Source organism: Andrographis paniculata, unplaced genomic scaffold (assembly GCF_009805555.1).
Source record: "Andrographis paniculata isolate CXL003 unplaced genomic scaffold, ASM980555v1 Contig34END, whole genome shotgun sequence".
NCBI classification, from domain to species: domain Eukaryota; kingdom Viridiplantae; phylum Streptophyta; class Magnoliopsida; order Lamiales; family Acanthaceae; genus Andrographis; species Andrographis paniculata.
The window spans coordinates 547,302-562,702 of NW_026137567.1; the positions used below are offsets into that span (position 1 = coordinate 547,302).

A 15,401-nucleotide genomic window follows, 5' to 3' on the forward strand; every position below is an offset into this window, starting at 1 on the left:
TATGGGAAAGACCACTATTGTTACTATCAGTGGTGCATAAAAAATGATTGAAAGCTCAGGAAAAACTATTGTGTTTCTCCCTAAAGGGACAAAGATGGCAATTGAAAATGCCCTGTTCTCGAGCAAAGCACGAAGTAATTTACTGAGCTTCAGTGATATTCGGAAAAATGGGTATCGCATTGAAACATTGAATGAGGCAGAAAATAAGTATCTCATGATAACTCAAATTGTGAATGGCAAAAGAATTGTAAAAGAAAAATTGTCATCATTTTCTTATGGCTTATATTATTTAAAAGTCAGTGCCGTTGAAATATATCACCTAGTAGACCAAATGGCTGCTAGCGAATTTAAAACTTGGCACGATCGACTTGGGTATCCTGGCAATGTAATGATGAGGCGAATTGTTGAAAATTCAAATGGCCACCCATTGAAAAAGATAAATATTTTGAGTTTGAATGAATTTGCTTGTGTTGCCTGTTCCCAAGGGAAGTTAATAATCATGCCAGCTCCAACAAAGGTTGGATTTAAATCCCCAACTTTTTTGGAAAGAATTCAGGGTGATATTTGTGGACCAATAGATCCACCGTGTGGACCCTTCAAGTAATTTATGGTACTAATTGACGCGTCAACGCGATGGTCACACGTATGTCTGTTATCTACTCGCAATCTAGCTTTCGCTTGACTACTTGCACAAATAATTAAATTGCGAGCACAATTTCCAGATCACCCGATAAAGAAAATACGTTTAGATAATGCTGGAGAGTATCCATCACATACATTTGATTACTGCATGTCAATTGGGATTACTGTGGAACATCTTGTTCCCCATGTACATACAAAAAATGGCCTCGCTGAATCCCTTATCAAAATATTGTAATTAATTGCTAAACCATTGTTAATGAGGTCTAAACTTCCCGTATCAGCTTGGGGACATGCTATATTACATGCAGCAGCCCTCGTGAAAATAAGGCCGAAAAATTATCACTGTTATCCCCCAACTCAATTAGTATATGGAAAAGTACCAAATATATATCACATGTGAATTTTTGGTCGTGCTGTTTATGTGCCAATTGCGTCACCTCAACGCACGAAAATGGGACCTCAAATAAGGTTGGGTATATATGTCGGGTATGAATCACCCTCGATTGCAAAATATCTTGAACCAACAACGGGTGATTTATTTACTGCAAGGTTTGCAAACTGTCACTTTGATGAATCTCATTTCCTGATATTAGGGGGAGACAGTAGTCAACTGAAAAAAAAAAAATCGTGGAAAATACCACTTGAATTTGATCATCGTACGAAACATAGTGAACTTGAAGTTCAAAGAAATGAGCATTTGCAAAAAATTACAAATCAATTGCCTGATGTTTTTAATGATGTTGCCAGAGTTACGAAATCATATATTTCAGCAGCAAATACACCAACTAAAATAAATATCCTAAAAGGGAAGGTGCCACCGAGTGCTAATGAGCATACTGTCCGCGTAAAATATGGCAGACCGTTGGGTTCCAAAAATAAGAATCCACGAAAGAAGAAAATTGTAAATACTGGTGAAGATATCAACAATGATCAGATACCTGAAAAAGGTCAATGCAACCCTTGAAGAGGTTGATACTAAAAATTCTGATGAAAGTGATGATGAAGTTATTCAAACTTCTGTCAACTATACCACCAGTGGAAAATATTGGAACAGAAAGAAAACAAATATTGATAATGCATTTGCATATTCTGTGGCACTCGACATAATGAAAGATGACGAGGATTATGAACCAAAATCAGCTAATGAATGTCGGCAAAGAAATGATTGGGCGAAATGGAAAGACGCAATTCAGTCTGAATTAGACTCATTGAAAAAACGACAAGTATTCGGCCCCATAGTCCAAACACCTGTAAATGTAAAACCTGTTGGCTACAGGTGGGTGTTTGTGAGAAAAAAAAATGAAAATAATGATATCAAAAGATACAAAGCAAGACTTGTAGCCCAGGTTTTTTCCCAGAGAGCGGGCATTGATTTTGAAGAAACATATTCACCCGTCATGGATGGAATAACATTCAGGTATTTGGTGAGTCTGGCAGTACGCGAAAATCTCGATATGCGATTAATGGATGTGGTTACTGTCTATCTTTATGGCTCCTTAGATAATGATGTCGACATGAAAATCCCAGAAGGGATTAGCATACCTGAATCATTCAAAAAAAAGTCAAAAGAATCATATTCTATCATGAAAAAACCTTTATATGGGCTCAAGCAATCAGGCCAAATGTGGTACAATAGTCTCAGCGAAAGCCTAACAAAAGAAGGTTACATAAATGACGCTATCTGTCCATGTATTTTCAAGAAAAATGGGTCAGAATTTGTAATTATCGTTGTGTATGCCGATGATCTCGATTTAATTGGAAGTCTTGATGAAATCCAAAAAGTTGTTGAATATCTGAAAATAGAGTTTGAGATCAAAGATTTTGGAAAAATCAAATTTTTCCTTGTTCTACAAATTGAGCACTTGGAAAGTGAAACCTTTACCCACCAATTAAATTATACCAAAATGGTACTAAAACAATTTCTGATGGATAAATCACATCCGCTAAGTACCCTAATGATCGTCAGAGCACTCGTTCCATAAAATGATCCATTTAGACCAAAAGAGGAAAACGAAGAAATACTTGGCCCAGAAATGTCATATATGAGTGCTATAGGCGCATTGATGTATCTTGCTAACAACACCCGACCTGACATATCATTTGTTGTAAATTTATTGGCAAGATTTAGCTCATCGCCTACTCGACGACATTGGAATGGGATTAAGCACATTTTTCGCTATCTCCAAGAAACAATTGATCTTGGGTTATTTTACTCGAAAGATTATCGACATGAATTGATTAGTTTTGCCGATACAAGATATTTATCTGACCCTCACAAAGCCAAGTCTCAAACTGGCTACATATTCACTTGTGGCGAAATAGTGATCTCTTGTAGATCGATGAAACAAATGTTAACTGCCACTTCTTCAGATCATGCTGAAATATTGGCAATACATGAAGTTAGTCAAGAATGTGTTTTGTTGAAGTCAATGACTCAACATATTCTGAAAAATTGTGGGTTAATATCCGACAATAAAATTCCCCCGACTATATTGTATGAAGATAATACGGCTTGAATAGCCCAATTGAAAGGATGTTACATTAAAGGAGATAGAACGAAACATATTTCATCAAAATACTTTCTCACTCATGATCTTCAACAGAATTTTGAAATTAATGTGCAGAAAATTCGATCAGATAATAATTTGGCATATATATTAACCAAGGCATTACCGACTGCGACATTTGAAAAATTGGTAAATAAAATTGGGATGTGTCAGTTAAGAGATCTCAAATAATGCTAAGTTGAGGGGGAGCAAATTAATAAAAGAATGTTGTACTTTTTTTCCTTCACTAGGATTTTTTTTTTTTCCCACTGAGTTATTTTCCAAAAAAAGTTTGAACGAGACACATTTTTTGTATAATGGCATCAAGGAGAAGTGTTATGTAGCTACGTATACAACATGTAGAAAATATGTGGATACCTCACTAGCTAATACGTATGCGTTGTGCGTATACATTGATGGCTTATTACCTGCCATGTATTTTCACTCCTGTACTTCTATATGTATGTGCACAAGGTAAATAAATCACACAATTATTCCACTTTCTCGTCTCACCACTCCATTTCCTCTCTCTTAATTAATTACACTCCATTTCCTCTCTCTTAATTAATTACACATACATCTCATTATTTAATACATATAGATACATCCATATACTTATTTTATATATATATATATAACGCACAACATATATATTAATCTATAACACGGCTGCATACATATATATATATTACAAATATATTATATATTATATAGAATATATAAAATAGTGGTTAGTGGTAGAGAAATTAATATTTCTATTGATTAATTTTATACTAATATTATAGCCGTAAAACAATTATTAATATTTTTCATATTATTTGGAAAATTAGTTTTTTATAATTTTTATTATTGAAATATTTTTTGAGCATTGCATTTTTACTGTTTTCATAAAAAGAAAAAATTAAGTTTCGGATTGTTGTATCTATAAAAAGTAAAATAAATTATACATATGCAAGTTTAATGTTATACTTAGACATGTATATGAAGTTAAAGAGATTTGTACTTTTAATTCAAATAGTTTTATTGGTTTATTTCAGTAGTATTTAACATATACATATATATCATTAAAGGGCACAAATCTAACAATTAGTAAAATATTTGCATCGAAAATTAAGTCCCGGATAATTGTACCTGTGACAAGATCGAGCAAACTACACTTATGTAAGTTTATCGTTATACCTAGTATCTACGATAAGATAGACAAATGTTGTACTTGATCTTTCCTACTCCGTTTTGTACTTCAAATCCTAATAGCATTTTATTACATATATATCAGTAAGGTGTACAAATCCAATAATTAGTATATCAGTAAGGTGTACAAATTCATTATTTCTGTATCTTTCTGTCTCATATAAATTATTCTTTTCTTTTTTTGAAAATATAATTATACATTTTAATCATATTTTAAAATTCATAATTTATAATTTTTATTGTAATTAAACTATTTAATTATTTTAATCTTAATTTATAATTTAATTTTATTATATCATAATTATTTTTTATAATAGACTTATTGATTACTTAATTTATAATTTAATTATATTTTAATGTTTTTACATGCTGTAAATAAACATTGTAATTGATTGTTCTTTGACTTGTAACTGAAATTGAATAAATTTGTACTTTTATATCTAAAGATAATTTTTTTGATTTACGTAATTGTGTTAAAATTTGTAATTATCTTTTATTCAATAAATTTAATTATTTTTTTAATGAAATCAGATAATATTTATATTTATATATTTAAAAATTTTAATAATATAATTAATACAAACTGACAAACCAATTTATATACATATATAATATATAGAACAATTTGTGTTATTTATTATTTAATTAAGTTGAGTTTTATTTATTAATTAATTTTTAAATTTTATTCTCAATTTTTTATTGTTGATTTGTTTAATAAAATAAAATAATATTTATATTTATATATTTTAAATTTTAAATTTTAAATTAATAAAGTATATTAATATTGATATCAATTTTGTAAAATATAATTTTTTATAATTTATAAAAATATTACAAAATTAAAATATGATAAACAAATTTTACTTAAATTAAAAAAATAATTTATAAATATATATAATACATAAATAATATACATCATATATATGTATCATGTATATTAATTAAATTGAAAAATATGGCAAAAGTCAATATTTATAGATATTTGAGAAAAACCTTTTTTTTCTTTTTTTTTTTTATAATTGTTGAGGTGGAGCATTTCCATCTCAAGCACCTTTTTTTTTTTTTTTTTTTTTTTTTATAATTGTTGAGGTGGAGCATTTCCATCTCAAGCAGAGATGCGGTCGATTGCAAATGCTCTTAGATATTTTAAAATATTTTTATTTTATATCAAAATCAATTAATAAAATATTATATTTATTAAAATTTGTATTCACCCTAAATGAATATGAATTTGGTGGACGGACATGACCGTGTCATATATGTCATTTTTTTTTATAGAGTAAACTTTAATATATTAGTATTTTATAGTTAATAGTAGGGTAAACTGTTTTTTAGTTCCGTAATTAGACCCCTTTATCAGTTTAGTCTCGTAAGTGGAGTTTGGCGCAAACTAGTTCCATAAGTAAAAAATTTTCGCTGTTTTAATCCTCCGGCGCCGGAGACGCCCGCGTGGCTCGCCAGAGGTGACGTGTCCGCCAGGTGTCCCGCCAGGTCAGCGACATCTGGCGAACACGTGGATTTATTTTTATTTTTTTCATTTTTTAAATTTTTTTAATTGTACCAAATAAAAAAATACAAATAAAATTAAAAATAAATTAAAAATAAGTTTTAAAAAAAATTAAAAAAAAATGAAAAAAAAAATCCACGTGTCCGCCAGGTCAGCGACACCTGGCGGACACGTTACCTCCGGCGAGCCACGCAGGCATCTCCGGCGCCGGAAGACTAAAACAACGAAATTTTTTCACTTGGGACTAGTTTGCGACAGGCTCCACTTACGAGACTAAAATGATAAGGGGGTCCAGTTGCGGGACTAAAAAAATAATTTACCCTTAATAGTATAAAAGAAACATAAAATATAATTTTGCCTTTAAGTTCATTTATTTTTTTATGGTATTGTATATAATATTGTGTAAAATATAGATGTATTTTTTTTATTAAAGTATAAAATATTTTTACTAAAAAAAATATAAATACATTTGAATTGAAAAAACGAAAACTGAAAAAAGAAAAAATAATTATATATAATTCGAAGGAACAGAGTATATATCTTCTTTTATATAAATTATATAGGTTTAGTCCACTCTATTTATTCATTTGTTTGCTCCTCGACCTATTTGTTATATTTGATAGTCCATCGTCATAATATATATATATACTCAATTTCTTTATTTATATGTCACAAAAATAAGTTTTTTTTTATGTAAAAAAAATTATTTATTGGTTTTCTTTTTTAACTATTTTTTTTATTATAAAAAGCCAAAATACACGTCATATTAAAAATCATATACAAACCAAATGAATCTACTTTTAGATGATTGATAGAATAACATTCTTTATAATATTGTATAAATTATATGAATTTTTTTTTTTATTTAAGTGAAAAATATAATTGTTAAAAAATTGAATAAATTGATTGTTAACAGACTAAAATGATAAAATAAATATATAGATAGTAGATAGAACCAAAATGATAATATTAATAGATGAATAGTAGATGGAATGAGTATAATATATGGTATGGATATCCATACAATATTGAGGGGCGTATTCAATTGAGATTTTAATGGATTTTTTTGGATTTTAAAAAGTTTATGGATTTATGTAGATTTAGAAAATCAACGGACGGATTTTAGTAATTGATGGATTTTAGTAATTGATTTAGATGGATTTTTACGGATTTTATTGAATTCTTTAAGGATTTATATGGATTTTGTAGGATTGTAAAATAGTGTTTTTATAAATATATATCAATTATATAAATTTATATCCAACACAAATTTTATAAATATAATATATAAGTATTAATAAATAATATATAATTATAAATAATGTAGAAATATTATAACATCTGTAACACTAATATATTATAGATTATTAATTTAATTTTATAATTTTAGTGTTATATTATCATTCAATATATCAAATTAATTTTACATTTCTTTATTAGTTATTATTATTATTATATTTATATAACTTTTTTACATAAAAAATAAATATGTATATAAATCAAATAAAAAATACTCCCTCTGTCCACTTACAAGGTTTACATTTACTTTTGGCGTGGTGTTTAACAAATAATAATATTAAATAGTTAACTTTACTTTTTTTTTTTTTTTTTTTGTATAAAAGTAATGATATGATGTAAAGTAAGTGTATTTACGGAAAAAAGTAAGGTATTTAATGAAATGTTAACTTTGTAATTGGACATCCCAAAATAGAAATACGTAAACATTGTAAGTGGACGAAGGGTGTATAATTTACGATTTTTGAAAAAAATGTTAATATAAATATATAAATAAATATAAATTAACTGTTCAACAAAAAAAATATTAAATATCTATTTCACCGTCATCAGAATGATAATATAGTATATTCGATAATTGAAAAAGAAGAATTACACCGAAAGGACAATATATTATATTCAATAATTGAAAAGTAAAGACGACAGTAATACATATTTATTACGATAATAATATTTTTTTTAAATTATATTTATAATATAAAAAATTATATTTTAAAAAAAATTCATAATAATTTGCAATATATTTTAGTTTTAAATTATTATTTTTACTAAAAAAGTATAATAATATTAATAAATATTATCATATTATTTATCATAATAATAATAATAATAATAATAATAATAATAATAATAATAATAATAATAATAATAATTTAAAGAATCCATCAATCTCTGCTGATCATAAGAGATTCTATCCTATACAAAAATTTTTACAATTTTTCATTAAAATCATATATGTATTATTGAATACTTCAATATTTTAAAACACTTTAAAAAGTATGGATTGAATACTCCAAATTTTAAAAGACTTTTAAAAGTAGGAGTATTCAATCCATACTTTTTAAATACACCCAATTTTTTAACATCCAATAAAATCCTACAAAGTCTAGAATAAATAGACCCACCCCATTAGCATGGGCGGCTCTTAGTAGGAGCTGAATGAGCAATTGCTCAGGGCCAAAATTTAAGATGGCTCATATTTGAAAATTTTAATTTATTATTAGATATATTATGTTTTAAATTTTATTATGTATGTCGGAAACTAATGACCGTCTCACCTAAAAGTTCGAGCTTTTAGGTGAGACGGTCATTAGCTTTCGACATGGTATCAGAGCCTAGGCTAGGTCTCGAGTTCGAGTCCCGCCCGTCCCCATTTGTGGCATATGCATGTGCAAGTTTCGCAGACCCACTTGCACCTGAGGGGGCGTGTTGAGGACTCCCGTTTGCGGGATATGTAACTAATGTCTTAGTTTCCCTAACAAGTTCGAGCTTTTAGGTGAGACGGTCATTAGTTTTCGACATGGTATCAGAGCCTAGGCTAGGTCTCGAGTTCGAGTCCCGCCCGTCCCCATTTGTGGCATATGCATGTGCAAGTTTCGCAGACCCACTTGCACCTGAGGGGGCGTGTTGAGGACTCCCGTTTGCGGGATATGTAACTAGTGGCTTAGTTTCCCTAACAAGTTCGAGCTTTTAGGTGAGACGGTCATTAGTTTCCGACAATGTATATATTTCATAATTATTCAATTCAATTTTTATTCTAAAATTAAACTTTAAATCCTAATCAAATATTATTTCAAACTCTTATATTTTCTTTTTAATCATATCTACCCATCTTTCTAAATTGCAAATCTAATCGTTCGTCTACCCACCCATAATGATATATTTAGAGTTCATAGTTATTATTATTATTATTATTATTATTACTTGTATTGTTATTATTATTGAATTATTATTTTATAATGGTAAATATTTTTATTTATTTTTTACGATAATATATTTTGTAAGTATGACCGTTTATTGAATATATATTTAAAATAATTTTAATTTTTTTGGGATTTATTATTATATTTATTAGTAATATTATTTAAAAAAAATATATTTATCGTATATTTATAGAACTTACAATTTAGCTTTTGCTCAGAGTCGTGTAAAAGTCCGAGACTGCCTGCCCATTAGTTTATTATAGTTTCATCTACTCAATGTAATTTACATTAAATATATATGGAATTAATTTGCTTTTAAGAGAATAAATATTTTCTTGGTTATATATTTTATGTTAGTAGGTTAATTAATCAATTAATAACAAATTTCTATTTTCATAAAATATTTTTATACTTCCTCCGTCACGTCAGTATTTTAAATATTTTTAGATTATATCTCAATCAAATATATGCAATATGAATATGATAATAAAATTTTATATAATACAAATAAATAAAAATAAATATTTATTTATTTATAATTAATTTAAAACTAATTTTATAAAAAAAGAGAAATTTTAAATATATATAAAAATATTTATTTATTGAAAAAAGAAAAAGAAATAAAAATTTTTTGAGGTAAATTAATTTATATTTGTTTAACAATAATAAATTTATTAAAAATAAAAAAAGTATCTTTTATAAAAGACAAAAATAAAAAAAAGAGTCACGCGTGGTGGAACAAAAATATTTTTTATTATATAAAATAAAAAATTATTATTATTATTATTTATTTTTATTAAAATTTGTATAAGATATTTAAATAGTATGCCCAACAAGCAAGTAATGAGAAGATGAGTGCAGTGGGTCGGGAATTGTGATTTGTCATATCATCAAAATACACATGCATACATATGTGCATTTATCATGTATCTCTACGTGGGCGTTGGGCAGTGGCTCTTTTCAGAAATTACACAGTTCCCATTTCCTGACTGACGAAAACATATTACTACTACTGCTGCTGCTGCTGCTGCTGCTCCCACCCCATTTTCTAACAAAAATTGGACTGGACAGCGCTTGAGATTTATAGATTTGATGTCTTGTCCGTCCAAATATATCCACCCACCCAACCCCCATTCATTCGAAAATATATTTTCAAGACAGACTTTTTTAGTCTTGGCCTTGGCCGCTAGCCTAGCCTAGCCTAGCCTCTCTCTAAAGCCTCAGCAGCAGCATTGTATTTGCTGCTGTCTTTGTTTTTGTCTTCGTCTTGAGCATCATCATCATCCACCACCTGATTCTGTGCTTTCACTTGAGTGGTGATGGGGCCAGTAGGAGGAGGAGGAGGACTTTCTTGCATATGCTGCTGATGCATCTGCCCTCCATCTTCACTACATTCTGCATTTGTTTGAATACAAAAAAGAAACAATCAATCAGTCAACAGGGATAGATGATGGCTGCTGCTGCTGTGTATTCATTGGGATTTCTGCTGTACACAACACAAGAAAAAATCAATAATAGTAATACCTGCAGCAGATTTCATTTCGACATTTCCTGAGTGGGGGAGGGCGAGGGCGAGGGCGAGGGGTTTCTTCAACATGGCTACCCCGGGGAACACAATCATGCTCATGTGCTTCATTTTCTGCCTCTCCAATTCTTCAAGGCCCTCAAAACCAAATACTTTTGTCCATGTTTCATTAAGCTCCGATATTGCAGGGATTACAAGTTTCTCAACGCCAACTGATCGCAGCACCTGGATGACACCATACCATACCATACCATATGTAAATAAATAGGAATCCAATAAAACCACATCACATCAATTTCTTTTTTATTATAACCCCACACACCCAGCACCGCATACCGTTTCAATTGCTGCTAAAAGCCGACTGCACATCCCTTGGCGCCGGTAAAGAAACCGAGTTCCAATAAAGGGCATTTCAGCTAACTGACTTCCATGGATTCTGTATTCAAAAATAGTGCCGGAAAAGAAAAACCAACCAACAGATGTATATATTATTGGCAAATCATGATCTATTTACTTTCCGGCAAACTTGATTTCATAAATAAAATTAGACAACCTTATGGAAGCCACTGAGACAAGCTCTTCCCCCTTCTCCAGGATAATCGTATAAAATCCAACAAAGTTCAACCGTCTAACATTTGACCTATGAACAAGAAACATACTCTCAATAAGATGAGCAAACAAAGATATTTTACCCAGTAAGACATCAAAGAATGCTCAGCATGGCATATCCTCATAATTGAATTGGGTACAAGTGTATAGAATACATATAACAGAAGGAGATAGGATGCACTCACCCACAGCTGTAGATAACATTGTGAATCATATTGGTTCCACTTCGTTCATCGATGATTGGCTCAAAACATTCATCCATAACTCTAAAGGCAATGGCTAACTTTGAATTGCATTCTACCTTTGAGGAATCATCATCACAGGATGCATTTCCACTAACAGGACAATGCTGAAGAATGGTATAAGAATATCCATCTTCAAGTTCATGTCTAACCCCAAGAATAACCTGTATCTGCTCAAAAATCTGTAATCAAAGGTCACAGAAAAATTAGAACTGTGATTCATGTCAAAAATTGAAATGAATATATCTCCAGACTGGTAAAATATTTATGGATATCGAACACTCAATGATGCAAAAATACAACGTAAATAAATTATAATAATGCCCATTGATAAGACACAAATGGCCCATGTGACTATCGTATAATTAACACTAGATTACAGGGAATTAGAAAATGAATTTCACCAATAATGTCATCAACTGCCAAGCGGGATATAACTTCGTATCAATAATAACATTAAAAGCTGATTATTGATAACATTAGAGTTATTTAGAGGTACAAGGAGGAAAATAAGGTGGAAAAAACGAAAGGTTTCAAGCTTAAAAGTGGAAAGATGTTACTCCACCTTCCAAATTCTCCATTATGTATCGAAATTTTCAATAACCAAATGAATCTATGAAATATCTCTTATAAGAGTTCTCCTTATACGAGACACAAAGTTATACCACAGTATTAAAAACAAAGAAAGGGGGGGAGGGGGGGGGGGTGGGCACGTACTCTGTGATGGATTCAACAGTGTGTTGCATTCTAACAAATTCTATAAGAACAAAATTAACCACATGCGTAGATATTGGATGTACCTCCGAGCACTCCTCCCCACAGAAAGGCTGGTTTTCTTCATCAAGGCCTTCAACACTCGCTCCTTTTATGCAATTCACATGAACTGAGAAAACCTAAAGATTGTGAATATTTGGTGCAAAACTTTTATATAAAGTAGTAAACTTAATAATCATCTAAAAATGGAGGGAGGAAAATAAAGCCTACATTTTTCCTCGCACAAACGGCATGTGAAAAAATCAGAGAACATGAGATCATCCTCATCCTCATCATCACAAACAGACGAAATTTTACAGGCCATTCCACAGACTTTGCATGAACAGAAAGCACAGTACCAGTCTCCAGGGGGAACCTGCAGCAATGAATTTACAAAAGCATCACTTATGGACAGTTATAATATCTGTTATATGACACAGTAGTACTGTTATTTCATCTTCAAACTAGGACTCCGAAGAATGGACAAGGTAAATAAAATTTTTGGGGAAAATTATATACAATATAAGACATGTGAGTGCTCACGCCGCAGCATGTTTGGCAGGAATGTCAGCTGCAGTTTTTATTTTACAGAATCTCAAAGAGTGAAAACAGAGCAAACATATAAATAGCAGCAGCATCAAAGAAATGGGCTATAAAGAAGTCTGAATGTCATTGCACTTAGCCATGTGGAACTCAAGAAAATAAAATCATGCGAAGAAATATAGTGGAAATAACAAAAGAACAAGAAAAGAGAGTGAAGCATTAATACTTCAGCATGTAAACAGCCATGATGGAAAGTCGAGGGACAACTATCACAACAGATCAAGTCCCCACCATCACCACACACATTGCATGTGTCGTCATTGGGATCATCACCTTCCAAATCCACAGAAACAAATCCAATATTATCCACTTTGACATGTTTTTGCCAGGAACCTAACAAGCACCGGAAAAGAGAATCCCCTGACTCCAGAAATATATTCTGATATGGTTTACCAAGTGAACTCCTAGCATGTAGTTCAAAGTCCCAAACTGTGTGCATTGCCTCACAGCAGTCACAACAGATTCCTTCCCTCAAAACCCTTCCCTCAAGCAATATCTTTTTATCCTTCCCTCTCCTATAATTCACCTTATCCCCAAGAGAAACAGTTCCCAAATCTATCATCCATGATAGCAAACTGCGACTTCCCTTGTATAATTCATCCCCACCACTGTCGGAGCCGGTAGGTCCACGAGCCACTAGGGTCCGCCGCTTGCCCTGATTAAGTTTTGATTTACTATTACCGTCAAATGATTTTATTTTAAGTACATCATTCTTCGTCTTTCGGTGAATAGTCTTTCCACCCACACCATTCTTCTTACCTGCTTTCTTGCCTTTCTCAGTAATTCTGAACAACATGCTTAGAGTTTCCACTGGAATAAGATTAAATGCTGCAATATCCACACTGTCTGCTTGTCCCTTATCAATCCTGTCCTTAAATTTTTTGTAAGCCAAGGTTATCGACCAGTGAGTTTTACCCGCTCGGTCGACATAAACAGCATCCTTGTACTCCTTGGATTGCCTCTGCCTGTGTTCAACAGTCCACCCAGCCTTCATAAGCATTGCAAGTATCTGATCCCTCACCAATTGTTTCTGTTCCCTAAGCCCCAATTCCTTGTCGCCGGTAGTAGCAATCCTCCTGGTCTGTTTTACTACACCACCACTCCCCAAACTGCTCTCACCAACTTTGAACTTCTTGACAGAAACAACATTTTCAGATACTTGTTCATCATCCATACTTGTTTTAGCAACTTCCTTGTCAGGCAACAAGCCGACATCTTCAAGATCTATTTTCCGTGGCCTTCCTGGCTTTCGCTTTGCCCCATTACCATTACCATTACCATTACAAATCCCACTAACCTTCCTACCACTCAGCGTCGAAACCTCACCATTCCCATTCCATTCCATTTTTGGCGGTCTACCACGCCTCCCCTTCTTCTTTGTTTTCCTCGTGATGGGAACATCAAATTTACTTTCTGCTTTTGGGGGCCTACCCCGCCGACCACTCTTCCTAACACCCAAAGAGGAAACCTTACATATACCTTCGGTTCTGGGGGGCCTTCCCCGCTTACGTTTCGTAGTTTCCTTTTCATGCAAAACAGCCTCATTACTTTCATCCTTATTCTCCAACACGGACGCCCCACTGCTAACCTTATTATCATCCATTTTCACAATCTCCATAGTTATCACTTGCTTTTCACCATCACTCATAGCCAATGTCCTCGATCTCAAAACTCGCCCACCTTTAGGTAATCCATTAGTTCCCTCATTCCTTCCGTCGCTCGATGTCTGATCAACCCTTTTTCTCTTCTTCTCGACGGGCTCTTTGTTCAGATCAATCAACTCGTCTTCGAATTCGACGCTCCCTTCTCCCATCTCAACCAACATAAACACCGATTCCTTTCAGGAGAAACGAAAACCCGCACTCCCACAGAGAAGCAAAAACCCTGGTGCAAGTATAAATAGGAAATCCAACCGTCACACGCGCTTACGAAAGGGAGTCGAGAAAATCACAGAAAGACGACATCGGCGAGAAGAAATTTACCAATGGCGCGGCCCAACTCGACGAAAACAGTAAGGCAACCGCTAAGATGTCGTAGCAACCAGCTGCTTCTACACTACATCTCACGGTCTTCTACACAGCGAGCGAGCGAATAGAGGGAATGTCGAAAGACGAGACCAGACGAGACTCAAGAAGGAGGGCTTTGTTTAATTATTCAGCATAGCTTTTAGGCGTCTGGACTGGAGAAAAGGGCTCCTAATTTATTATGGGTTTATTTATAGTTTGAAAAAGTTAAAGGGGCAAAAGTATAATTTAGAAACCTAGCGAAATCCCCGAAAAGTAACTTCCCTCCTTTGGTATTGTTTTTTCTCACTACAAATTTTTGGTTTTAATTTCCCTTTCTTTTGATGACGTCCTCTAATTTTTGAATTTCAAATTATAACGTTAAGCCGTTAACCAACCTTGTATGCAATTATTTGGTTTAAAGAATTTGCCCCCAAGTTTTACAACGATTTATTGCCTTTATAATTGCTTCACTGCCGCCAAGTTTATATGTAAATTCAAATCTTTATCATAATTTGTGATTTGTTAATGCATCTTTTTTCAATTAAACAATATCTCAAAA

At 32.0% G+C, this 15,401-nt stretch overlaps 1 protein-coding gene across 2 annotated transcripts; it reads right to left on the bottom strand.

The window, feature by feature from the left end:
• Window positions 1–9,942: 9,942 nt before the first annotated feature.
• On the bottom strand, window positions 9,943–15,000 carry LOC127248786 (increased DNA methylation 1-like). 2 transcript variants are annotated; one of them, XM_051271311.1, is made up of 9 exons: window positions 14,819–15,000; window positions 13,003–14,720; window positions 12,465–12,609; window positions 12,281–12,363; window positions 11,424–11,662; window positions 11,183–11,269; window positions 10,966–11,065; window positions 10,629–10,854; window positions 9,943–10,499 (listed from the first exon to the last, which is right to left on the bottom strand). In XM_051271311.1, exons 2-9 carry the CDS (start codon window positions 14,659–14,661, stop codon window positions 10,306–10,308), a joined length of 2,733 nt encoding a protein of 910 aa, XP_051127268.1. In that variant the 5' UTR covers window positions 14,662–14,720; window positions 14,819–15,000; the 3' UTR covers window positions 9,943–10,305. The 2 variants fall into 2 exon arrangements, with proteins under 2 accessions (XP_051127268.1, XP_051127267.1); XM_051271310.1 differs by having other exon boundaries at window positions 13,003–15,000.
• Between the last annotated feature and the right edge of the window lie 401 nt (window positions 15,001–15,401).

Coding starts and splice junctions, on each gene's coding strand:
- LOC127248786 (XM_051271311.1), bottom strand. CDS start 14,661: ATGTTGGTTGAGATGGGAGAAGGGAGCGTCGAATTCGAAGACGAGTTG. Junction 12,610..13,002: donor ATGGCTGTTTACATGCTGAA/GTATTAATGCTT, acceptor TCATTGCTGCAG/GTTCCCCCTGGAGACTGGTA. Junction 12,364..12,464: donor CCGTTTGTGCGAGGAAAAAT/GTAGGCTTTATT, acceptor AGGTTTTCTCAG/TTCATGTGAATTGCATAAAA.